Raw genomic sequence first — 24,918 nt, 5'->3', positions numbered from 1 at the left:
CATATTACTAAGCACAGAAATGATTATATTTGGGTCCCAGTTGGCAGTAGCAAAAAGCAAAATGCTCACTGTCAGATTCTCACTATCCTGGGCACAGTCATGTTCATTTTATCACCTAAGCTTCCCAATAACACTTTGAAGTGGATATTATAATCCCCAATTTCCAACTGACAAATCTGACACTCAGGGATTCAAGTGAGTTGCCCAAACCCACGTAGGGTAAGAGTGAATTTCCATGTGTCTCTGGAGTCAGTGCTGTTAAGAAATGCGAAGATCTTTCTGATTTTGGCAGAAGTATCCTATGTGTTTAAAATAATCTTTTCGAATTTTATGTGGCGTTAAATGTGTTGGGGACTATTCGTACACCTATCAATAACTAGAAATCAATCAAGTTGATCTTACTACTAAACGAACTAGTAAAAGTGGGATGAAGAGAATCTTCTCTTGAATTTCAACCAGTACTTTCTTGCTTCTTATATCCCCAGTGTAACTTTGTCTGCTTCTATAACTCAAGGAACACAGGTGATAATACATTAAAATGGTTTTTCTGGGTGACCAGTTCTTCCCTGTACACTTCCTAAATTTGCTCTACTCCTTTCTTGTGTATTAAAAGCTCAGTGATGAGCTTATATTCAGTTTTGAAATACTTCATGAGTATAGATAAATCTATAGACTATATAGTTATATTATTAGATACTATTGTCCTTACTAAAATGCAAACTCCTTGAGGGCAAAGATTCTTGTCTGCTGTGTGCATTGCTATAATCCCTGTGCTTGAACAGTATTTAACAGAGTAAGAGCTCACACAAAAGTTTTTAATGAATTATAAATACATTAATTTTACTCTTTTCTCTCAGAAAGGACTCTTACATTAGCTTTGAAAACTGTACCCATTTCTCTATCCCCAGTAAGTCCTTCCTTTGGTAAATGTGTAGATGGAGTGACTGCCTGAGTTTATGCATATCCTAGTCTAGGTCTCAGTCAAAGTTACTGAGAATTTATTTGAATTTATTAGACCACAATCCCCAAGAGGGCAGGAACCACAACTATCTTCTTGGTCACGGGTATCTAGCCATCATCCAGCAAAATGCCTGACACAAAATCACCATTCAGTAGATATTGTTGAGTGAATGACTGATGACAGAATCCAGAATTATAATTTAGCATAGCATTCAGCACTGAGCATACACTTAATAAAAATTTATTGAATTGCCTTGACTGATGTTCAAAAAGAATCACACCATGCATTCCAAAACTAAGTAGGCGTTATATTTGAAGTATCAGCTGTTTTGGATTATCTATGGGACTCTGCTCCACTGTTAGGGTGGTAAATTAAGATCTTACTGCATCAGCAAACTCCTCAAATCTGAGTAGTATTTGGTTTCCACTGGGCTAGCTTACTATATTCCAACTATGGCATACTTAATTTTAAAACTAATGCTTACCATGATATCATGTGCTGTCCACTACTGTTCACTAATCCAAAATAATATAGCTTCTTTCTAGACTAGTATGTTAGTTATTTACTTACTAGTCCTTTCCTTATTTCTTCCTTCCTTCTTTCCTTCCTCTTTCCTATCTTCCTTTCTTTCTTAACTACGAATGTCACATAAGGATGTAAATATCAAAAGGCAAGGATCTTGACAATACTGCAAAGTCTAGAAATGTTCAGGAACAGTGAATAGACAAAAAACTTTGGAGGCAGACACTGGACCTTATGTTTATAATATATGGCCCATTTTCCCAGCTCTTGAGCTCCCTGAATTGCACCAGCTTGCACCAGATGACGCAAGCTTCAAGATTCTACCCATTCGTTCCCTCTAGTTCCCAGAAGAAATAAAGGGCTTTGACTTTGGTTCCAACAAACATAACAAGACATTAACATGCTTCACATTAGATCAAATGAACCTAAAAAATATACATACACGCACACCACACACACATGTGCACAAGCACATTTTAGATAGCCAATTGGTGAACACCCCAAATCAGAGAGGTCACACATTTCTAGTCTTACTTTGCTTTATGACTGGCAGCTTGCCTGTAACATGAGTCTCTTCTTGAGAATATTTTTTAAGACATACGACATGAAACTAGTTGTTTCTGAATAAGTCAATCAAACAGGATTATTGAAGGTAGAGTCAATAGAGGGAAAAATGATGCCACCAATACAGATATCACCTCTGAAGTAAAGGAGATGATTTTTAAGTAAATACATGGTGTCATCTTATGTATATAATTGTACTACACTAGTTTTCCAGTATAGTTTAGCACTGTTCAATGTTAATAAATTAATCATGACATAAATAGTTATAAAGTATGAAATATGCAAGAAGTTGAAAAGTCTGATGCATGGCCATGTTCTTCCACAACCCAGAACATTTTTACTAAAAACACAAATAAACTGAGCTTAAATTTTAAAATTTTTGTCTATTTTATTAAACAAAGTCTTTCTCCATTACCAACAAGACAATTTTCTTCCCTCTTAGTGAAGTTTTACAAATCTCTTGGCTGAACCATTATAAAGATCTTTTGGTATGCTCTTTTCTATTTGAAATATCTCTTGCTTGAAATTAAATTCAGTCCTAAAATAGCAACTATATCATTTCCTAACCACTTCCCATTAGTAACAGCAAACTCCAGAGATAAGTAAAGCAGCCTTCATGTGTCTGGAAAAAAGAACCCTATGGATGATTTAAACAGAAGAGTTCGCTACTTGTTAAGAAACAGTGCATGCACATTTGTAAATATTAATGCCAGAAAGATATGAAATCTGAAAAAAAAAGTGAAATCATTATACTGCATAGACTAAATCTAAGCAGAGTTCAGATTTTGTCATTCCACATTATGTCTTGCAGGGCTGTATAAACACTTAGCTCATTAACGTTGACTTAATTCTTCCTAAAGTACAAGTGGATTCTGGAGAATGTAGGTAGTGTAAATGAGCTCTCTCAATGCTAAAGTTTAGAGGCACTCATTCTTCAAAGAAGGTGAAGTCTAATGCATGAGATAGATTCCCTCATCTGCTGTCTTGATTGACAGGTACATTTGGTTGGTTGTGTGGGGGAAGGGAAGAGGAGCGGGGCCTGACTCACAAGAGCAGGCCCGTCAGGTAAAAGGTTATTTTATATAACTGCCCACAAATGCCTGCTATTGCCACAAAGTCTCAAATCAGTGTTTGCAGATGTTAACAAATGCTCTTCTCTCAGCCTCAATAGTTATTCTTTAAATACACTTCTATTTCCTTGGTAAAGCCTCTTTTGAGATGCTAAATTTAGCACTGCCAATCAGAAGAACAGGTGGTCCGTGACACCACCAAATAGGTCCCTCTCCCATCATGCTTTCCTAAGACAGCCAATCACCCAGGGGCCTGCCCTAGGGATGTGGGGCTGTCAGCAGATCTGGTAAATAAAAGGGCAGAGCCCAGCCCTGGCTCTTGAGCAGTCGTGCATTCCCAGCCTCGCCTCGGGTGTAGGGATTGCATAGAAAAACAAAACTGCACAGTCTTGACTGTGTAGTTTTGTTTTTAAGTTTAGAGGCTCACCGATTCATGTCGGAGATGGTCAAGAAAACCAACTCTAGATAGGACGTCGTTTCAGAAGCAACCTTGGGCTTAGTCCCACCCTTTTTGGGCACTCTTGAGAAATCAGGTGAGCAGCATCTTTACTTTTTTTTCTTCTTTTTTTTTTTAACAGTAGAGTCCCTTCCTTCTTGACTTCTAGTTCCCAATTCGAATTTTTGTTCTAATGTATGAGACGTTCCGACGCAGAAGTGTTTGTCTACTTGTCGCTGTTACCGATCTGTTATTTGAATTATTTGAATTTGAATTTCAATTATTTGAATCCATTTTCTTTAAAAAGTTCAACGCTGTAGCATATCAGCACAGTCGATAATTCAAATTGTTTAGATCCACCTACTACTCTAAAAGTGTTAAAGTTGAGGTCAGAAATGGTGATAGAAATGTTTGTTTCTGTTATAGACTCTTTGTCTGTTGAGAGTGTTCAAGGTTATATTACTCAGTGATAAAGTGAGACACACCAAGAATAGCTCTGATAAAATGCATGTGGCATCAGCTACACCCTGATGACTTTTTAAGGGAATCAACTGCTGAGGTATCAGTTGCCGGACAGTGACAAAACACTTGCCTGCTGTCAGTCAACACTGGAGAGTTTATTTTGGGATCATGACATTTTAGATGCATACCTTCAGCCCCAATTACACAAAGGCCTTTCAAGAGCAAGTGCTAAAACAACAAAAGTTACCTATCCAATAGGAATAAAAGGCCAATTTAGATAATTGTAATATATTTAGAAATTTGGGGGGAAAGCTATATCATAGTTTTAGAAAAGACTCAGGATCTCATTATGCATTTTAATTTAGTTCGTAAGCAAGTTATATGATATGAGCTAAATGTTGGTGTTGAGGGTAAGAAATAGTATTTTAAAGACTTAATATCTAAATACATTTTGACTTCCCATCTTCCTGGATTTAGATTACTAATTATAAATGCCTGTAAATACATTGGTATATAATACATAAATGGTGTCAAAGAATACAGCTATTTTTAGAAGATGCACTAGGTTGTAAACAGAGGAAGTTAGACACAAAAAGTTATTTGTCCTCAATGTAATATGCCATATGGAGTTCTTGGCAAAAGATTCACAAAAACTTCGGGATATTATTTGAATTTTCCAAGTGTAAATTTTATTGGCTCAGAATTCTGGTTTCATTTTCTTTTAACTAAAGAATAAAAAGTTACAGTAAGGTACAGAATTTTCTAGAAAAATTATTTTTCCATAAAGTTGTAGTGAACAGGGAATTTTGTGAAAATCAGGAATGAAGTAACTGACAATTGAATATAAGGTATTTACACATCAGAGAATTCTTCACAATCTCTCTGGAACTGATGGACAAAATACTTTCTCCCACTAAAAGAGGACCTAGCTGCAAATTTCATATTCATTTCTTTGGTTTTGAATATTCGTGTTAAGAAAGCATGGGGCTTTTAACTTCGTTTACACTTCACATCAGCATTCCATTTTTCAGGTTTGTACCTTGTTCCTTATTAAGTACTCAAGTCAGTATTTTTCTTTCAGATCTGTATAAAAGTTGGCCTGCTCACATGAGTTTAAATGTTCCTATGCAGTTCAGCAGTAGCAACATTTATTGAGCAGTTACAATGTGAAGAAATATTAGAAATAGACTGCACTATATGCTGTCTGTGAAAGGTTTGCATAGTTAACAAGACTTTCCAGAACTTTCCAAGTAAGGAAAGAATTGCAAAGTTCAAATTTTTAGTGTTGGTGACTATTTTAAGTAGCCACCAAGATTTCCTGAAGTAATACTGCCTGAAACTATGTCAACTTTATAAATGGAGATATAGTGAGTAAAAGATATTGGGAGGAAGGAATTTTTTTTAATTATTGTCTCTCAACCATTGAACTGATGCACAGATTCATTCTATTCTTTCCACACATCTTTTATTGTTCTTCTCTACCCCCACAAATTCCAACTTTCCCTCTTTCTCACACCTTGGTGTCCCACGTTTGGTAAGACTGAATTTCCCTCTTTGACCACTAGAGGACACTCCTTGCTCTGCTCACCTGAATTTTTTTCCATTTCTCTTTAGACTTCTTACTCTGTTAGCTTCAGGTCAATTCAGACAGGGGCCCATGTTCAAATTCAAGCCACAAAGGAGAAGGCCTACCCATCACTCTAGGCCCACAGACGACCTAACGAGCAATCTCTTTGAAAATGTGTGTCTCTGCCATTACAAAGTAGCTCCAGAGTGGCCCTTAGCTGTGACATTCTAACTTATTTTCTGTTCCTTTTCAGAGTGCCTAAAAAGATGACCACTCAAGCACCGACGTTTAAGCAGCCGTTACAAAGCGTTGTGGTACTGGAGGGTAGTACCGCAACCTTTGAGGCTCACATTAGTGGTAAGCTCACGCCTTCACACTTTCCTTTTGTCCATCTTCTCCCCAGTACCTTAACTTGGCTGTATGACCTGACACCAAGTTTAAGCCATGTTTCCACTTTGTAAAATTGGTCCAATTGTATGGAGGGCCATTATAAGGGTATACCGTTCACAGAGTACAGACAAAATCTGACAATATAATGGCTTACAAATGTTTTATTCATATTTATAATTCCACAGAGCAAAATAATTAGCATTGGATTAAAATTGCTGTCAGAATCCAGCAGCTAAGTACAACCAAATTTGGTCATTCTATATTTGGGTTCAGCTGCAGAGCCAGACTGAAAGCCAAGAACTGAAGCCCGGTAGGGGGCCAGCCATGGAGCTGTGGGGCAAGTAGCCTGGGGCTGACTGCTCTGTGCCAGACAATGGGAAATAACAATACATTGGACTTTATAAGAAGCAGAAAACTTTCAGTGTTGCGCTAACTCCTAATTATTTTATTCTTGTATATTCAATCTTTATTAAGTGATTCTAGTGAATTAAAAGGTTTTCCAATCTTTTGGAAATGACAACAAAAAATAGTATATGCCACCCTGGTCTATATATTAAAGAGAAATAAACATTGACTTTAGAATTTTATTTAAAAGAAAGTTCTTCTGGTTTTTCCCCCCTTTTTCTTCTTCATAACTCATATTAGAGGTGGTTCCAAAAAATGCATGATTTCTGGGACTTACTGTCTTCTGGAAAAAAATGAGGGTAATCTACAAACTACATTGTAAATAATTTCAAGATTATTTAATCAATATTGTCTGCAGTATCATAACTGGTCCTATAAAATTATATGGATTGATTAAAAATCAAGCTTGATGCACCTCCATGGTGCACTATCCCTCTTTTTATATTTTTTTGCTTATAATAAAGATATAAAATAAGATTTCCTTTTCCTTTCTTTTTCCTTTCATTTTTTCTATTTTATGTAGCAATCTTCTTCCTAACTGGATAAGACCTTTACACTGCACAAATATCCTATAGTCATTCTTCATTTTCCATTGTGTATGCATATAGAGACCAACTCCATTCTTCTCATCACGCATGATAAACTCTGACTTTACAATAATACATTTATTTACCTTGTAATACTCAGTAACTTTTGAACTGAGCTGAACACAATTGGCTTCAGTGGGAATTTTGCCTGTTTATGAAGTTAGTGGGATCTTGCTTCCCCATAGCCTCTTATTCCTTCACACTCCGTGCTAATAAATTCTCAGGAAAACAGCACTGAAGATACTTGATATTCATGAATTAGGCAAATAAACTATTCCCTTGGTTGTGGTGGGAGATGGGTTCACGTAAGGACAATGAAACAAATGTTCTCTTGATTTTCTCCACCTCACAGTTTAATATAAAATAAAATAAACCATGCTCTGAATTTGCCTCATGCCTTCTGAATGTACAGAATGTTACTATCCTTAAAATATCAAACCACGTACACGTGGTTCTTAGCTCCACGATTTGTGACAATTGAAGAGAATTTGCCTTCTCTACCTGCAACTCCAAGTATACATGTTGTTCTGTAAGACTAGTTTTGGCTTTGTGTCATTTATATGAGAACCCGCCTCTCTCTGCACTTTGGCGTTTTTTGCTGATTACACATTTGAAAGGCAGGAGAGTTCCAGGAGACAGTGTCCCTGCAACCACAGAGGGTGGACATGGACGGGCTTGACCTCTTGTGCTTGCTAGGCAGTGCTTTCGGACCCTTTGCTGCTTTTGCTCTTTGATTTTGAAGAGGACAACAGTCACTTTTTATTTCAAAGTTTCCTTGGCTCTGCACTTCTATAAATCCCTTTCATGATTTTAATGCCATCCATTAAATTGCATCAGGGAGAACCTGGGACTGGGGGGCAGGAGCTGGAGATTCTAATCGTCCATGTGCCACTGCTGGCCGAGGGACCTTGGAAAAATCACTGAGCCTCTTTTGGTCTTAGTCTCCTTCCCTATTAAATGAAGGTATTGACCTCTACGTGAACCCACAGACCTCCTCGTTGTCTGCAAGTTGACCCTTTCATCGTATGGCTGTCAGGTTTTCCTCATCATTAAATGGCCTTACACTCTGGGGAGCTCATACCATTAGGACAAGATAGTGAACACAGCAGCACAGAGCAGAGGACATTGCAGAGTCCCATTCCAACATAAAGATGAATTATATTTGTGCTCCAGGTTTCCCAGTTCCTGAGGTGAGCTGGTTTAGGGATGGCCAGGCAATTTCCACTTCCACTCTGCCCGGCGTGCAGATCTCCTTTAGCGATGGCCGCGCTAGACTGACGATCCCCGCCGTGACTAAAGCCAACAGTGGAAGATACTCCCTGAGAGCCACCAATGGATCTGGACAAGCGACTAGTACTGCTGAGCTTCTCGTGACAGGTAGGCTGGAGGGGACGCATCTGTCCTCTGCTCTGCCCCCAGGGCCTCTCCAGCACACAGGAAAGGAGGTCCAGGAAGAGCTACTGAGGGACAAGTAGATGTGGCTAAAATCTAGAGAGGGGCCCAGGAGGCTCAATTGATAGCAAGGTTGTTTGCCATGTAAAATTCAATTTTCCTCTCAAAAGACAGCACAAAAGTGGCTGAGAACATTTCCTCTATACACGTTAAACACTCAAGAATATATTAAGGAAATATTAAAAACCATGTTTCTGAGCAAGCGGAAAAGCTTAAAGCCTTGTTTATAAGCCTACTAAGGAAACAGGTACATCACCAAGAATTTACGCTTTAACAAGCTCCTAGATGATACTGAGGCAAGTCTTCACAGACCACCCATTTAAGAAAACTGCTCTCGACTATAAAGTTCAATAATGCTTCACTTACTTTCCATTTCTAATAATAGTACACGGTAGACATTACAAAGAAAAAGGCAAATGCATGACGCAGTTACCTCGGAAAAGTTACTACTATTCTTCTTGGCTTCTGTCATTTTCCTTCATCATTTACTTCCTGGTAAGACATTAATACATGAAACATCGTCTTACTTTACACGCTAGAAACAGTACCTGCATAACCAGCTACGGAACGTTATATATGATTATCCAATAAACTATACTGCCGGCATGTTCAAGTATAGGACTGTTACTGATCTAAACACAAGGTGTATCAAGAACATCGCGTGTGAACTTTAACATTTATCCGGAAAATTCAGAAATGGAAAATTCACAGGGTGACAGGTTGTTTATTACTCAAATACATGTCAAAATTAATCCCATTCTCTCTTCACATTCCTAAAAATTTCTTTCGGTGTAATTAACCAAATAATCCCCTTTCTGTAGCCTAACTAACATTAAATCATGTCACTATTTAGATTAACATTTTAAATGCAAGTAAATATTTGGGTTATTTGAATACTAATCAATTTGGAGATAATTTAGGATTTTTAACATTAAATTAAAATTTAATGATTCTATAAGTCACGGGTACACTTATCACAGCCATTGGGATTCATTTTAATGCAACTTATTGAAATATACAGAAATTATTTTAACATGTTAATATAGTGCTAGATGTGAGGTTGAGAAGATGTGTCCAAAATATTCTCTAAAAATGTTATAATGACATCTAGGCTTTTTAAAAAAAAAAATTGTGGTGGCCTAGAACTGCCAAACTAAACAAAGCGAATACAATAAAATATGGTTGTGGGATTGCCTTCTGCCATCTTCTGGCTCCTTTTTCGCTGTCATATGCATGAGCTGGGCTCAAGGACAGTCAAGGTTCTTTGGTTCAGAGAGTCATCGCCTCATTTTGGAAACGGAGCTGTGATCGTTTAAAAATAACCTATTGGGAGCACCCTGGCTTGCAGTGCTGATTTTCCTCCCTTCCCCCTGCAGCAGAGACAGCACCACCCAACTTTGTTCAACGACTGCAGAGCATGACCGTGAGACAAGGAAGCCAAGTGCGACTCCAAGTGAGAGTGACCGGAATCCCTACACCTGTGGTGAAGTTCTACCGGGACGGAGCCGAAATCCAGAGCTCCCTTGATTTTCAAATTTCACAAGAAGGCGACCTCTACAGCTTACTGATTGCAGAAGCATACCCCGAAGACTCCGGGACCTATTCAGTAAATGCCACCAATAGCGTTGGAAGAGCTACTTCCACTGCCGAATTACTGGTTCAAGGTGCGTGCTGGAGACTGAGTAACAGGGAGGAGAGAGTGCTGATCTAGGAGGAAGTGGAGCCAGAGGCCGTCCTGGCTCCCCTCGAAGGCTTTGGGGATCCTGCAAGCAGAAAATCAGGCTTTTCAACACGGGTGAAAAGTCTCTGAGATTCCAAGCAGGAGCTCATAATCATTGAAGCAATCTGTGTTTACTAAGCCCATTAGAAGCTAGAAAGTCTCTCAGCTGAGTCATCTGTGTTTTCAAATTGTTGGCCAATAATGGATGTGAAAAAATATGGTTCTAAGTAAATTCTTACCTAATAATGAACATATTGTATTTTAAAACCTGATGTATATTAACGCAAAATCCAAAACCTTATGCATTTTTCTCCATCAAGATACCTAGAAAATGTTACTGACTTCATAGACAGAATTAACATAATCTCTTTAGAAATGGGTCGCCCTGCTAAACACCTGTCTTTCCCTTCTGACAGGTGAAGAAGTAGTACCCGCTAAAAAGACAAAGACAATTGTTTCGACTGCTCAGATTTCAGAAACAAGACAGACCCGAATTGAAAAGGTACTTTTCTATATATCGGTTTTCAAACCGATTTCAGATTGTGGCTTCACCAACTATTCCTCCTCAACGTGGGCTTTGTTTTCTTCTTTTACAGAAGATTGAAGCCCACTTTGATGCCAGATCAATTGCAACAGTTGAGATGGTCATAGATGGTGCCGCTGGGCAACAGCTGCCACATAAAACACCTCCCAGGATCCCTCCTAAGCCAAAGTCAAGGTCTCCCACACCACCCTCCATTGCCGCCAAAGCACAGCTGGCTCGACAGCAGTCCCCATCACCCATCAGACACTCTCCTTCCCCGGTCAGACATGTGCGGGCACCAACCCCGTCTCCTGTCAGGTAAAGCCTTTCAAAGGAGAGCAAGTCACTATGCATTTTTGAATTAGGTTTCATCCAGCAAGAAGAGAAATAGAAGGAAACAATAAAAAACGTAGCACGTGATAAAGGAGGTAAGCCGAAAGGTGCTGAATACGATTTTCACAAATCCTCACTATCCACAGGTAAATTGGAAGACTTTATAAACCCCATTTCTGAATTCCTATTTGTATTCCATTTAACAAATATCTGCATTAGGGGCCAAGAGAAAGCAGCAAAATAAAAAGAGCACAGAATTTAGGGTTGGAAGCCCGATGTTCAATCAACCTGACATAGTCACTACTATATATTAACCACTTTCTCTCAATCAGACATTTAGTTGGCATTCCATACATATTATCTCATTAAATAGTCGTAGCAACCTCTACGAATTATCATTCCTAATTTTATAGTTAGGCAAGTTGAGTGGAGCCAAAGAAATTAAATAATTTGCTTAAGGTCTTCGTCATACCATTTATAAATTAAAGAAAATCACGACAAGAAAGATCTCAAGGTGTGTTGTGAAGATCCAGTGAGATAATTAAAGGTTCCTTGTAAATAGAAAATAATTATACAAATGTTCTTATGCTCTGGTAATAAGTAAAGTCTTCTAAATATTGTGCATATGTTTATGTCATTTTATGTGGAAAATAAAATGGGTTTCTATGCTTAGTTAATATGGAGATATTTTAGAAAGTGAGCATGTATCATCAGGGCTCAGAAATTATATAATCAAGTGTAAATTATCCATAACAAATTTGAAACTTTGGAACTTGGCTTAACCTGCTGAAGTTTTTAATATGATGATCAGAAAAATGTACACAGTTTGGAGTGAATTAGAAGAGTGTTCTTAGCCAATTTATATGATTTAAATTTTTTTTTCATATTTATTTACTTATTTTGAGAGAGAGCATGAGCAGGGGAGGGGCAGAGAGAGAGAGAGAGAGAGAGAGAGAATCCCAAGCAGGCTCCATGCTGTCAGCACAGAGCTCGAATTCACCAACCGTGAGATCATGACCTGAGCCAAAACTGAGTCGGGCACTTAACCAACTGAGCCACCTAGACACCCCTATGACTTTTTTTAATGTAGAGAAAACTCCCCTGCCAAGAAAAATTTTAAAAGGAAAATAGCCAGATAGCTGACCTAAAAATTTTCAAACTTATTTGAGTTACTGAAATCAAAACAGTATGGTATTGGTAGGTGAATAGAAAACATATTAGGGAAGCAAAACAAAAGATCTAGAAATAGATTCAAGTATCTGGAAATTCCATTTTTAATCAAACTGACTTTTCAGGTCAGTGGGGGAAAGGGTATTTTACTTGATAAAGAGTGCTGGCCTGGGGTGCCTGGGTGGCGCAGTCGGTTAAGCGTCCGACTTCAGCTCAGGTCACGATCTCATGGTCCGTGAGTTCGAGCCCCGCGTCGGGCTCTGGGCTGATGGCTTAGAGCCTGGAGCCTGCTTCGGATTCTGTGTCTCCCTCTCTCTCTGACCCTCCCCCGTTCATCTGTCTGTCTGTTCTGTTCATCTCCCCCGCTCTGTCTGTCTCTGTCTCAAAAATAAATAAACGTTAAAAAAAAAATTAAAAAAAAAAAAAAGAGTGCTGGCCTGATTAGCCATCCATTTGGAAGAAAACAAATATTAATCTCTACCTCAAACCATGTACAAAATAAATCTCAGCCTGACTAAAAAGCTAAATTAAAAAATAAAAACTAAAAAAAATGAGATAATTTGGGGAAACATTTGTAGGGGAGAGCTTTTAAAAATAGATTTAGAGATTCAATTACACAAAAATAAAAATGTATGTATGGCAAAAGTAAGGTCATTGCTAAGCCAAGCAGTGCATTTGCGAAAATATTTTAGAAGTGCCTCTTCCTCAAGATATTTCATTGCCTCTGCCAAAAAAAGTATTGTATCAAATATACTATAGCTACAATATGAATGGTACAAGCCGGAAACAGTGCATAACTTAAACAACTGTATATGTTGATGCTCGATAAGACCCCATATAGAAGCAAAATGCAAGCAGTAGATCTAAGGGGGGCATGTTTGCAATACTTACGACAAATGACTAAGTACCAAATGCATTAAAAAGCTTCCACAAATTATTTTTTTAAGTTTATTTATTTTGAGAGAAAGTGTGAGTGGGGGAGGGCAGAGAAAGAAGGAGAGAATCCCCAGCAGGCTCCACACTGACAGTGCGGACTCGACGCCGGGCTGGAACCCATGAACAGTGAGGTCATGACCTCAGCCAAAGTTGGATACTTAACTGATTGAGCCACCCAGGCACCCTCCCCACAAATTAATTTTTAAAGGAAATAAATAAGCAACACAAATGGGAAAAAATGAACAGAAGGCAAGCATTTCACACAGGAGACAATGTACATGTCCAACAAATATCTGAAAAATGCTAGATATTTTCCAAATTTTATTATATTGGCCACTTTGAAAATTAATGGTTCTGACAAACACTAATATGAAGCCTTGAACAAAAAGCTGAGTTTTAAAAACATGTCTGGCTATCAAATAAATAAAGTGTTCTGTCTCAGGCGAGCTCTGAGTTTGCACACCATGAAATCACAAGACAGGCCAAATGTGAATATCTGGGGGAGATAACAACCTCACTATATTTTTAATCCAAGCCTAAGGGTCATTGAAAATTACAGAGCTTTCCTGATTCCATGGAGCGTTTTGACTGTTTTAGCAGTTCTGGCAGTTCATTAATAATAATCCCCATTACTTGGTCCCTGAAATTTGCTTTCAAATAAGAAATAAAAATAGCAATTTGTGGAGCAAATAATGGTTATCCAAGATAGACTCCTTCCTAAAATGCCTAATGGTTTAATCTTGATTTTTGTCGTAGAGTATGGCAAACATATTTTGTTGAATAAGGTACACGTATCTAGCTGTGACCAGGTGATGACTTTTTATTGTAAGAGCAAAAATAAGCACTTTCCTATAATGACACAAATTACATTGATTTTCCACAGTTATGGGCTTACCTGCAGCCTGCTGCTAATCACTCAAGTCTTGCTAATCATGTCTTTAACTCTTTTTGAAATAAGCCCACTTTATGGTGAACAGCAAGAGTAAGGCACAGGTTGAAACTTGGAAGTACAGGTCACTTTGCTTTTCATCAGTTGGTGTAGACCCTACATTATTCTAAACTGGTCTTTGTTATATTTCTAAGGCAGTCACTTTTAAAATAGGGACATGTCCCCCTGGGTTTCCCTTTAGTTGATTACAACTTCATTTATAAAATGTAAATTGATTTTCACCAAGAAAAACCCTTCTTCAAGAAAATGACTAAACATTTCCTCATGAAACTGTTTAATATTTTAGTGTACTATTAAGTTACTCTGTAATTTAGAGCAGATATCAGCTGTATCTTCAACCTTAATTAGAATAGTCATTTCATTTAATGCCAGAGAGCGTTTATAAACATTTTTCTATGGGTAGTAGTTATAATTCAATGATAAGGCAATGCTGCCACCTAGAGGGAAAAATTAAGAATTGATCAAGAATTAAATTATGAAACCTATCTTAAAATAATTGGTCAACCCCTAGAATTACTGCTGAAGACCAGGGACTGTCTTTTTTGGCCGTAAATGCCAGGACTTACACCTAGATTCTTCAAATGATGCTATTGCACTTTGGATATACACACACAAAAAAAACAATGAAAACTATTTTGGAAGAAGCACTTTATCAATTTAATAATAATAATAATAATAATAAAAACGCTGTGGGATCCTTGGATTTCAAAATAGCCAGTTACCACAGTAGCTACATGGATGTTAAAAGAAGTCCAGAGTCCGACAAAATGAGCCTGAAGGTAAACACAGAGAAAATTAAAAGCAGTTCACAACACGTTTTGACCAGAATGGCAGTTTTCAAAGTGCATTGCACAGCCTACACCCTAAAAAGCTCTGTAAAGCCGAGTACCAAGAATGCTTCCTCCTGGCCTGGAGCTTCACAGAGTCTGTGGGCATGTGAAAGCCATGAGAAATCAACAAGACAGGAAAAAAGGTGCAACGTATTTAGCCTAGAATTAATTGCACAAGCATTTTGATTACAGACACCTTTCTTTGTTCAACACCTGTCTGACATGCCCTCACTCACCAGAATTCAGAGTGCAAAGAAATTGAGAGCTATGATTACCATATTCACCATGTCCTTTCTCTGGCTGTCTTTCAAGATCTCCTGCTGCTGTGACTTTTTTTAAATGGTGAGAAGGTGGGGCAGGGCACAGAATTCTTTAGCTTAGAATTCAGTCTGATTCTCTTACAGAGTTACAGAAGATAAGATTAAGGCTTACTGAGATTTAAAACACATTACTTTCAATCAAGTACATTGTTAGCCTCTGAATCAGTTATTGAGGCACAGGTTTTTAAACTCTGCCTTAAACACTTCCAGATTTTCCTTCCATTATTCAAATCTGATGACCCGAGGAGGAGTTCTCCGTCTTGGCATTCTTGACCTCTGCCCTTGGGTTTTCAGGTCCGTGTCTCCGGCTGGGAGGATCTCCACGTCTCCCATCCGATCTGTTAAGTCTCCATTACTCATGCGGAAGACTCCAACACCCAGCATGGCCACAGGCCCCGAAGTGCCTCCCCCTTGGAAGCAAGAGGGCTATGTGGCTTCGTCCGAGGCTGAGATGAGAGAAACCACGGTGACGAGTGCCACCCAGATCAGAACAGAAGAGAGATGGGAAGGGAGATACGGGATCCAGGAGCAAGTGACCATCAGCGGAGGAGCGGGAGCTGCTGCCGGCGTGTCGGCCAGTGCTGCGTTTGCGGCCGGGGCTGTGGCTACTGGTGCTGCAGAGGTACTGTCAGAGCTGTCCTGTTTCCTTTCACGGCTGCTTTCTCCAGCCACAACCTTGCCACGAAGCCCCGTCTCTGGAGGTTGGAGGGGAAATGCGTATGCACGTGGGAACATAACAGAAACTGAAGACCAAATCTGGCTCGTGCTTTGTGAAATCATTTTTAATGGGGATGAAGGCTCTAATCTGTCAGGTTTTTATAAAATACGGGGTTTAACGGTACACGCCCTATATCTTGGCAATGACAAATGCTTGTCCCGTGAATGCTTTACTAGAGCAGCTCATTTCCATTGCACTCTTGTATTTGCTGCTGGGCGTGTCATTTTAAAAAGGGACTTGGTCATTTCCAATCCAGGTGAAACAAGAAACTGACAAAAGTGCAGCTGTTGCGACTGTCGTTGCTGCTGTTGATATGGCCAGAGTGAGAGAACCAGTCATCAGCGCTGTAGAGCAGACTGCTCAGAGGACAACCACGACTGCCACACACATCCAACCTGCTCAAGAACAGGTATGCATGTGGCCAGCCAGAATGAGCTTTGCATGCAGCGATCCCATGGCAAACCAGTGCTCCAGTCATTTTGAGGACGCCCTGAGCCCAATGTGGTCTGGGTTTCTAGGACACTCTGAGCAACGGATGGCCTAAGATACCCAGGGTGTTCAAGAGAGAAGTTACCTGACATACCTGGTCCGTGTCTGGCAGGAAAACACACAGGAGTTAGCCATCAGAGAGTTAGTACAGGAGGCCAGAGAAGGAATTCAAAGTATCAAAGTGGTCCTGGGTCAAGACAGGCAAAGCGTGGCCCAAAAAGTCAGCCGAACAAAGAGGTGTGCGCATTCATTTCTCTAGTTCTAGACCGGTCAATCCAGAGTTCAGTTGCAGAGCCAGGCACAGAAACCACTACTGCAGGGCAAACATTACCTTTCTCTAAGCCTCCCCAAGAGACCTTTGCTTTTACTTACCTCAAATGTGACATGTGATTCATGGCTGAAAAGTGTTATAAATCAAGGATAATTTCCCACCTCCTATTTGAATAGATTTTTTTTTATATAGTTTAAAATCACTCTAGCTTTCCTCCTTATCCTCTCTTGTGTGACGTTTATGTCTTTATCCTGATTTATTATTGTAAGCTTTTATATAAGGTGCATGAAACTATTTCCTTCCTTTCTCTTCTGAAACTCAGATTAAAAAGGAGGCAGAGAAGAAGACTGCTGTAACTAAGGTAGTAGTGGCTGCCGATAAAGCCAAGGAGCAAGAATTAAAATCAAGAACCAGAGAAGTAATTACGACAAAACAAGAGCAGGTGCACGTAACTCACGAACAGGTGAAAATACATTTTTTTTTTAAAAAAACAATTGGTAAGGCTTTCGGCCAGTGGAACCAGCTGGGTGGTTTGAGAAGATGACTTTCTTTTTTTTTTTTTTTCCTTTAAAGCTTATTTATTCATTTATTTTGAGAAAGAGAGAGACAGCATGAGTAGGGAGGGGCAGAGAGAGAGAGAGAGAGAGAAAGAAAGAAAGAACCCCAAGCAGGTTCCACATTGTCAGCACAGAGCCCTATACAGGGCTGGAACTCACAAACTGTGAGCTCATGACCCAAGCTGAAATCAAGAGTCAGACACTTAATCAGCTGAGCCACCTGGGCACCTTGTGAAGATGAACTTTCATGTCTCCTTTAAACCCTGAGATCCTGAACGTCAGGGATAATGTCTGAGAATGGCAAAGAGGCAAAAGGGGAAAACTGCTTCCCCGCTCCCACACACATACCTTAGGCATCCAGATCCAAACAGCCTCCTTTGGAAGGTTAAGGATTTGGAAAACATCTTGCCCGAGATATGTGTAAAACTTTCTCCCTGTAATGTCTCAGTTTTAGAAAAGTAAGTCTTGATATATTCCAAACCATCATAATTAAGAAAGTTTTCAAAGCAAAAATAACATATGAATGCAGATTATAAAGTATTGTCCATACTTGATTTCTCATATATAAAATAAAAGGGTCGGACAAATTCTAAGGCCTTTCATTCTAATATCCTATTCTTTAAGATCAACCTTTCGATAACAGAAGTGGCATAGAATAGTATTGCCATATATCCATTAGTAAAAATTGAAAGTCTTTTCAAAGAAGACAATTCTCCAATTCAGATAATGGTGTTGAAATCAACCTTTTTTCCCCTGAGCAGCATAAATTATGGTTGAGGCAGAGAAGGAGTGTGGTCCTACTAAGGCAAATGAGATAATTTATTTAGTGATCAGTCCAGAAAAAGAAGATTTTACTCCTTTCTTCAAATTTCTATTTTGTTCTATTTAATAAACATTATGTCACTTCCATTCAAGATCAGGAGAAAATAAGTGTTTGTTCTGATCATTGATTTCAGATAAGAAAAGAAACTGAAAAAGCGTTTGTACCAAAAGTAGTAATTTCTACAACCAAAGCCAAAGAACAAGAAACTAGAGTAACTGGACAAATTACTACAAAGCAAGAACAAAAACAAGTAACTCAAGAAACAGTAAGTCCAGTTTTGTCATTACATTGTAATTCATGGACAAATAATGCATTCTAGCCAGCTGCCTGTGCCCTATGACCAGAAACTCTAAATGGAGGAGTCCTGTGTGTGTATTTCTTTTTGTTGTTTCTCTGTCTAGTACGGAAACTCTTTCATGATGGAAAGTCTGTTTTCATTGCAGTTTTTCACTCAATTGATCCATTTTGGGGAGATTGTCTATTAGAACAGTTTGGGGGTACATCTATGACATTTCTAGGGCATAACTATTTACTTATTTGAAATGTTTATTTTTTAGAGAGAGAGAGAGAGAGAGAGAGAGAGAGAGAGTTCAAATGGGGAGGGACAGAGAGAGAAGGAGACAGAGGATCTAAAGCAGGCTCCGTGCTGACAGCAGCAAACCTGATGCGGATGCGGGGTTCAAATTCACAAACCATGAGATCATGACTTGAGCCAAAGTCTGATGCTTAACCAACCAAGTCACCCAGGCATCCCTCTGGTGCATATTTAAGCGTAAGGTAGATATCACCCCAATCAAGTTATCCCCAGTACAGTTTTTTAATGCATAGCCTGAGCCCTCAGTCGCTTAGGTTGTAAGACATGTTGTACACACACACACACACCAGCCATGAACACTCCCATGTAAATATCAAGGGAGAGTGAGGAAATGTTGGACATCAGGGTTGACTGGTACTTCTTCAAGAAAATGCTTTAAAGCGTTTGCTGCTTTTGTGCCATACAGCCACGTGAGAACAGACTGTGTCACTAAAGTCCGCTTCTCTTCCACATGTGACATCAAACCTTAACGTGTCAGGAAAGAAGCATCTATTTTTAATTCTTTCATGTTCAGGAGGGTGCCTGCACTCACCTATCTTGATCTCAAGTTCTTTGCTGATCCCAGAGCTACTTTTTACAAAGGTCTAGCTGAGAACATTATACACTTTGGAGGCTGGCCAGAGGCTGTTGAATGAATTTCCATCCCCTTATAGTGAGTGAGAGACTTTGAATGCCCAAGAACTCTACTTGGCATAATCAAGAGCATAGAAATGCCTGTTGCCATTGCGATGCCACTTACTGGCAAGTTCAGCCTGACCATAGTTTTCCAGCCATTTGCCCGTGGCCACTCATTGGGTGTCCTAGAGTGTCAACATGTCTCAGGGATGAGAACTTTTCAGTTTCTAGGACAATCTGCTAAGGAGCAGGTGGGCAGAAAAGAAGCCTAGAGACTATTTTTCAGGAAAACAAAAGTCTGTGTTTTAAACCATTAAGTGTTGGCCCTTAAAATGGAAATGTGATTCTTTCTCAGCACTAAACATTTTGTATTCTTCTGATGTTGCGAGGGTATCTTGCCATTTCTTTTGTGCCTGTTGAAACTCAAACCCTTATTTTACTCTGAAAATCAGATAAAACAGAAAGCTGTGACAGCTGCCGCATCCATGGTGGTAGTTGCCACTGCAGAGTCCACAAAACTAGAAACAATCCTGGGAGCTCAAGAAGAAGTTGCCACACAGCATGATCAAATGCACATGACTCATGAAAAGGTGATGACTTCCTGCTGGTGTGAAATTCACTCTTCATCACTTCATGTGCAGGCTGCCTCCATTGTCATCATGGGTCTTAATCATCACTTTTTCACCCCATCTGTTTATAGCTCAAATAGAAAACTCCCTCAGAATCTGTCACAAACCCTTTGCCACCTCTCCAGCTTTCACTGCCACTTTTCATTCCTAACTTTCAAACTTTCTTGGGATTGTTACTAACATGATATGATATGATAGTTCACTTTAATATCTTCCTATTGCCGTAGATTCCAGTTTTCAAGTCAATTGATAAAATGTAAAAGTATGTGTTGCTTTTGACTCTAATGGAATTTCCCGTGGATTATAGTAAGACAAATGTGGGAAAGAGAAATGCATCCTTTATTCTTTTGTTGCTGATCACAAGTTTTTCTTTTAGACTGCACTCATTTTGATATTGTTATGTAATAAAACAGTAAGGAAGATCAAAGTAACTCACATTATGTGTTTAAGCATGATGAAAATGTCTGGGAACAGGGAGACATTTGCTTCCTTTCTCAGTTTTGACTTCAGGTTCTTTTATTAGAGGCTGTATGAAATTTAATGACCATTTTCTCACCTTTCTTTTTATCATATGACCAGATAATGAAAGAAACTAGGAAAACAGTGGTGCCTAAAGTCATAGTTGCCACACCCAAAATCAAAGAACAAGATGTAGTTTCAAGAACTAGAGAAGGCATCACTACCAAAAGAGAGCAAGTTCAAATAACTCAGGAAAAGGTGAATACAGATATTTGAGATGGGAAAAGTTTATCTTTAAACTAATTTCTAGTAAACCATTAACTACGATGTTCTATGAATTGGTAGACTGTATTTTCCTTTCTGAATCCCAGACTAAAAGCAAAATGGTAGATGTGTGACTGCTTACCATTAATTTTATCTGTACATTTGATTTTCATCCATCTGTAACATTGATAACTCATTTTATTCCACCATTATTCTTTGCATGAAAGTTAGCATTTTTAGCCTGATTCTTAAAAAGCAATATATAGAATCAAATGGAGATATTTTTGTGGGTTTTTTTTATTTAACATTTCTAAGTTTTGTGACTCCCAGTCCATATATGCAAACATTGTCAAGTAACTTCTTTTGTGTAGTTAACCCCGAATAACTTCATCTTGCATCCCCACTAGGAGGGGGGGAAGGGTCATACCATGTGTGTGTCTAAAGCCCTGTGCAATTGACACTTTGATTTTACTGTAATAATCAGATGAGAAAGGAAGCTGAGAAAACTGCCTTATCTACAATAGCAGTTGCTACTGGTAAAGCCCAAGAACAAGAAACAATACTGAGAACTAGAGAAGGAGTGGCCAGTAGACAAGAACAAATCCAAGTTACTCATGGAAAGGTGACGCTTGCTATTCCAAGTGTGAAGTCCCCTCTTTGATAATACATTAATACCCAATCTCAAGAATTTCTTCTGTATGAGACACTATTAACCGAATTCATTGTTTAGATGATTAAACAATTGGAAACTAAAAAACCAAATTATTATTGTTAATATTACTACATATTCCTCTCCCACTGATCTCCTCACTATTATTTTCCATGTTTTTTATTATTAACATCTATAAGTTCTCTGGAAGTTGATTAAAATTGCATGCAGGCTGATTTTAAGATATCCTGTGAATATTAAAGAAAAAAGTATGAGTAAGTGATGAATCTTACTTACTGTCATGAATATGTGTGGCTTGAGGGGTCGTGAATTCAATATATTACTTCGTAAAGTATGGACTTATTTCAGGAAATCACCCATCAGTTTTTTTCAGGTGAAAGGTTATCTTTTTTCTTTCTGTAAATACCAGATGAGAAAATTATAAAGCCCGCCATACTACTGCTGATGCTAACAAGATGCAGTATCAAGTCTAGAGAAGGAATCCTCCAACTAGAATGCACATTAGCCATGAAAAACTTTATTTGTAGCATTTATTTGTAGTTATGAATCTCCATGAATTAACCAACTTCCTATGATTCTGTCATTTACCCCAAATAAGCTATTTACCTAATTTTATTCCTTGTTGTCAATATAGTATTTGGAAATGAGCAACTCAATTTCTTTAGTGTCATGGCTGAGTCCTGTCTATATTTCTCTCAGTGTTGTTTTCTGTCTCTACATTTTTGGGTTTTCTCCTAAGGCATGATTGAAGGTCAACTTTCCAAACACTTAACCAAGTAGGATATTGACTGGCATATCAGCCTTTCAGAAATCTCATTGCTAACGGAGATTCTAATACGTAACATACTTCATGAGAGATTGTATTTAAATTTTTGTTTGTTCTGAATCACATAAATTTGACTGTCTTATTTTTGTTGTTAAAAACTAGCTAAGAATGGAAGCTGAGAAAATATCTCTACCCAAAGTAGTAGTTACCACTGCAAAATCTACTGAACCAGCCACACTGCCAAGGACTAGAGAAGGATTTGCTATTAAGCAAGAACAAATCCATCTTTTTCATGAGGAGATGAAAACTGATGCTGTGGAGGTGAAAAGCATTGCTTCATCCCATTTTATCACCAGCACCCATAACTTTTCATCCAGCATGAGTCGTTGTGTTCCTAGTGTTTCATTTAATCGCTGAAGTGGTCAATAAACATTAGAGCTGATTAGACCCTGTCCAGTTCCTCCAGTGCAACAGTTAGCATTTCTAGATGTGAAGAGCCAGATTAAGTAACACTCTTCTTTGCTTTGCCTAAATTAGTTCTCAGTGTTTAACTGGTCTGAATTGGGGTCTCCTACTCCAATTCTTCTTCCTGCTGATCTAGGTTCCAAAAATATGAGAGAGATTAGAGTCCACTAAGAAGTAAAAGTGGTACCAGCGTAGAGGACAAGTAAATTGAACCAAAGTAAACACGCCTATGGTTGTCTATGAAACAATAGCTGTATATGGACTTGATATGCATTAACTCAGGGAAAAATACATAGATGCTCCCCCAATTTGAAATATCCTACCCATAATCAAGATTCTTTTTTTTTTTTTTTTTTTGCATAAGTTTTAAATTCAGAACAAGATTTGCGTATTTGTACATTTTGGTCGGCAAATGATCATTTCTTTGAGCCTGAGTTTTCTCATTGTTAAAATAAAACTCAAACTCAACCTGATTACCTCATAGACTGGTTGAAAGATTCAAATGAGATATAATATAAACATCACTTTACAAAGTGATCTATCTTAAATGTGTGTACACACACATATGTAGAATGGCATATCAGACTTTATATACATTAAAAATGTATATATACTTAAGATACCACTTTATAGAATTATTACATTTACATTATATCTCATTTGAATCTTTAGTCTACATTAAATATACATAGATGTTAAATATATTTCTGTTATCTGTCAGAGACAGATAACATTTTGAAGCATCTATAAAATTAAAATCAACTAATGGCCTATGTTTTAAAAAAGAAGGCCAGATGAAAACACACCTAAGCCTCACGTATATTTTACAGCTTCTTCTAAGATGCAATGGTGAAGTGAAAATGGCGTTTGCAAAGGCAGATTAGGGTGTTTGTGGCTTACTGGAAGGAGGCACTGAATGAAGCCCTTGATTGCTAAAGGCCCAATTTCATCTCAGAAAAAAAAAAAAAACAAACAAACCCTCATTTCTATCTTAAATGATTGAGAGAACAATTTTAACAGATACACAGGTAGCATCCTTGAAGAACATTTCAGCTGTGATCTGGATTCTTTTCATGGCAGCAGAAAAGAAAAATGGACATTAATAAACTATTCCAGCATTACTTTTAAAGAGCAGTGATGGACACAGCGATGTGATTTTTAGGATTTGCTATTTCCAAGCATTGCACAGACTCCTAATTTGTAAGGCATATCAGCTAGTTTTCTTTCTTTAAAAGAGAAACACCTCTGCAGACTGTTTTCATTTATGTTAATCAGATTCATGGAGATGAGAAAACAACATTTCTGGTTTTTTCTGCACTTATCTCCCAGTCATAACCAAAGCAAATTGAACTTTACTGAAAAAGGTGGTTCTCTTGAATCCAAATATGATTAACACTTTCATTTTAATCACAGTCTCTTCACTTGTGTTTTTTAAGAAAGATATTTCCTAATAGATTAAAAATTCTTATCCCTAGGGAATCATAAGAAAATTAATATGCTCCCTATGTTCCACGAGCTTTCATATTATCTCAGATTTGCACGCAATCATACAACTCTGTAGCAACTGATTTTTCTGGATGGGTCTATGATGGTTTTGAGTGTATTTTTATCATTACTGTCTTTGCAACAACACTAGACTAAATGATTGACAGGCTAATAAAAATAATCAATGAAGATAACCATCCCCCAAATTCTGATTTCCCAAGTGCTAATTAACTGCCTCAGACAAAATCCTAGAAAAACTCAAAATCTCCTTACTATTTTGTATCCATACTGTGTTGTCCCATGTGGTGTCTGTGTGATTTAATGTCTTGTCTAATTAAACAGGTGTATATACAGTGTATCTAACTAGATGTCCATTACATTATAATAATCAATGAAATAAGTTCCTAAATGCATCTGCGAGTTACATTTCTGGAGACATTAACAGCCATATAACACAGGTGCCATCTGCCTACCACACCTTTAAGCATTCGTCTGTTCCTAATGACTATCCTTGGAGAACATGTCCCAGCTTGACTTGGTGTTACTGTGTATTAATTCCGGAAACCTTGTCTCCAGGTGGACGTTGGGAAAAAGGCGGAAGCTGTAGCAACGGTTGTTGCTGCAGTGGACCAGGCCCGTGTCAGAGAGCCCAGGGAGCCTGAGCGTCCTAAAGAATCGTACGCTCAGCAGACCACTTTGGAGTATGGCTATAAGGAGCACATTTCCGCCACAAAGGTTGCTGAGCGTCCCCAGCGTCCAGCCTCGGAACCCCACGTTGTCCCTAAAGCAGTCAAGCCTAGAGTGATCCAAGCTCCTTCTGAGACTCATATCACAACTACTGATCAAATGGGAATGCACATTTCATCACAGGTGAGTCTGTACCCCTAGATTTTTACCCTATTTATGGGAAAGCAA

At 38.4% G+C, this 24,918-nt stretch overlaps 1 protein-coding gene across 4 annotated transcripts in view; it reads left to right on the top strand.

Annotated features, from left to right (window-relative positions):
• The first annotated feature begins 3,444 nt into the window (after positions 1-3,444).
• TTN (titin) overlaps positions 3,445-24,918 on the top strand; it is a 276,655-nt gene continuing 255,181 nt past the window's right edge. For 2 of the 4 annotated variants that reach the window (XM_045480370.1, XM_045480369.1), the window contains exons 1-15: positions 3,445-3,650; positions 5,836-5,939; positions 8,138-8,341; positions 9,793-10,080; positions 10,553-10,638; positions 10,733-10,977; positions 15,492-15,819; positions 16,172-16,324; positions 16,998-17,138; positions 18,189-18,320; positions 19,718-19,855; positions 20,474-20,611; positions 21,102-21,239; positions 22,216-22,374; positions 24,580-24,873. In XM_045480370.1, the coding sequence (XP_045336326.1) occupies positions 5,849-5,939; positions 8,138-8,341; positions 9,793-10,080; positions 10,553-10,638; positions 10,733-10,977; positions 15,492-15,819; positions 16,172-16,324; positions 16,998-17,138; positions 18,189-18,320; positions 19,718-19,855; positions 20,474-20,611; positions 21,102-21,239; positions 22,216-22,374; positions 24,580-24,873 (2,535 nt within the window). In that variant the 5' untranslated portion in view covers positions 3,445-3,650; positions 5,836-5,848. The remainder of the gene's footprint in view (positions 3,651-5,835; positions 5,940-8,137; positions 8,342-9,792; positions 10,081-10,552; positions 10,639-10,732; positions 10,978-15,491; positions 15,820-16,171; positions 16,325-16,997; positions 17,139-18,188; positions 18,321-19,717; positions 19,856-20,473; positions 20,612-21,101; positions 21,240-22,215; positions 22,375-24,579; positions 24,874-24,918) is intronic. The other 2 variants (XM_045480372.1, XM_045480371.1) reach the window with 2 other exon arrangements.

This window comes from Leopardus geoffroyi, chromosome C1 (assembly GCF_018350155.1).
Source record: "Leopardus geoffroyi isolate Oge1 chromosome C1, O.geoffroyi_Oge1_pat1.0, whole genome shotgun sequence".
Taxonomy (NCBI): domain Eukaryota; kingdom Metazoa; phylum Chordata; class Mammalia; order Carnivora; family Felidae; genus Leopardus; species Leopardus geoffroyi.
This window is presented reverse-complemented; position numbering and strand designations above follow the sequence as displayed.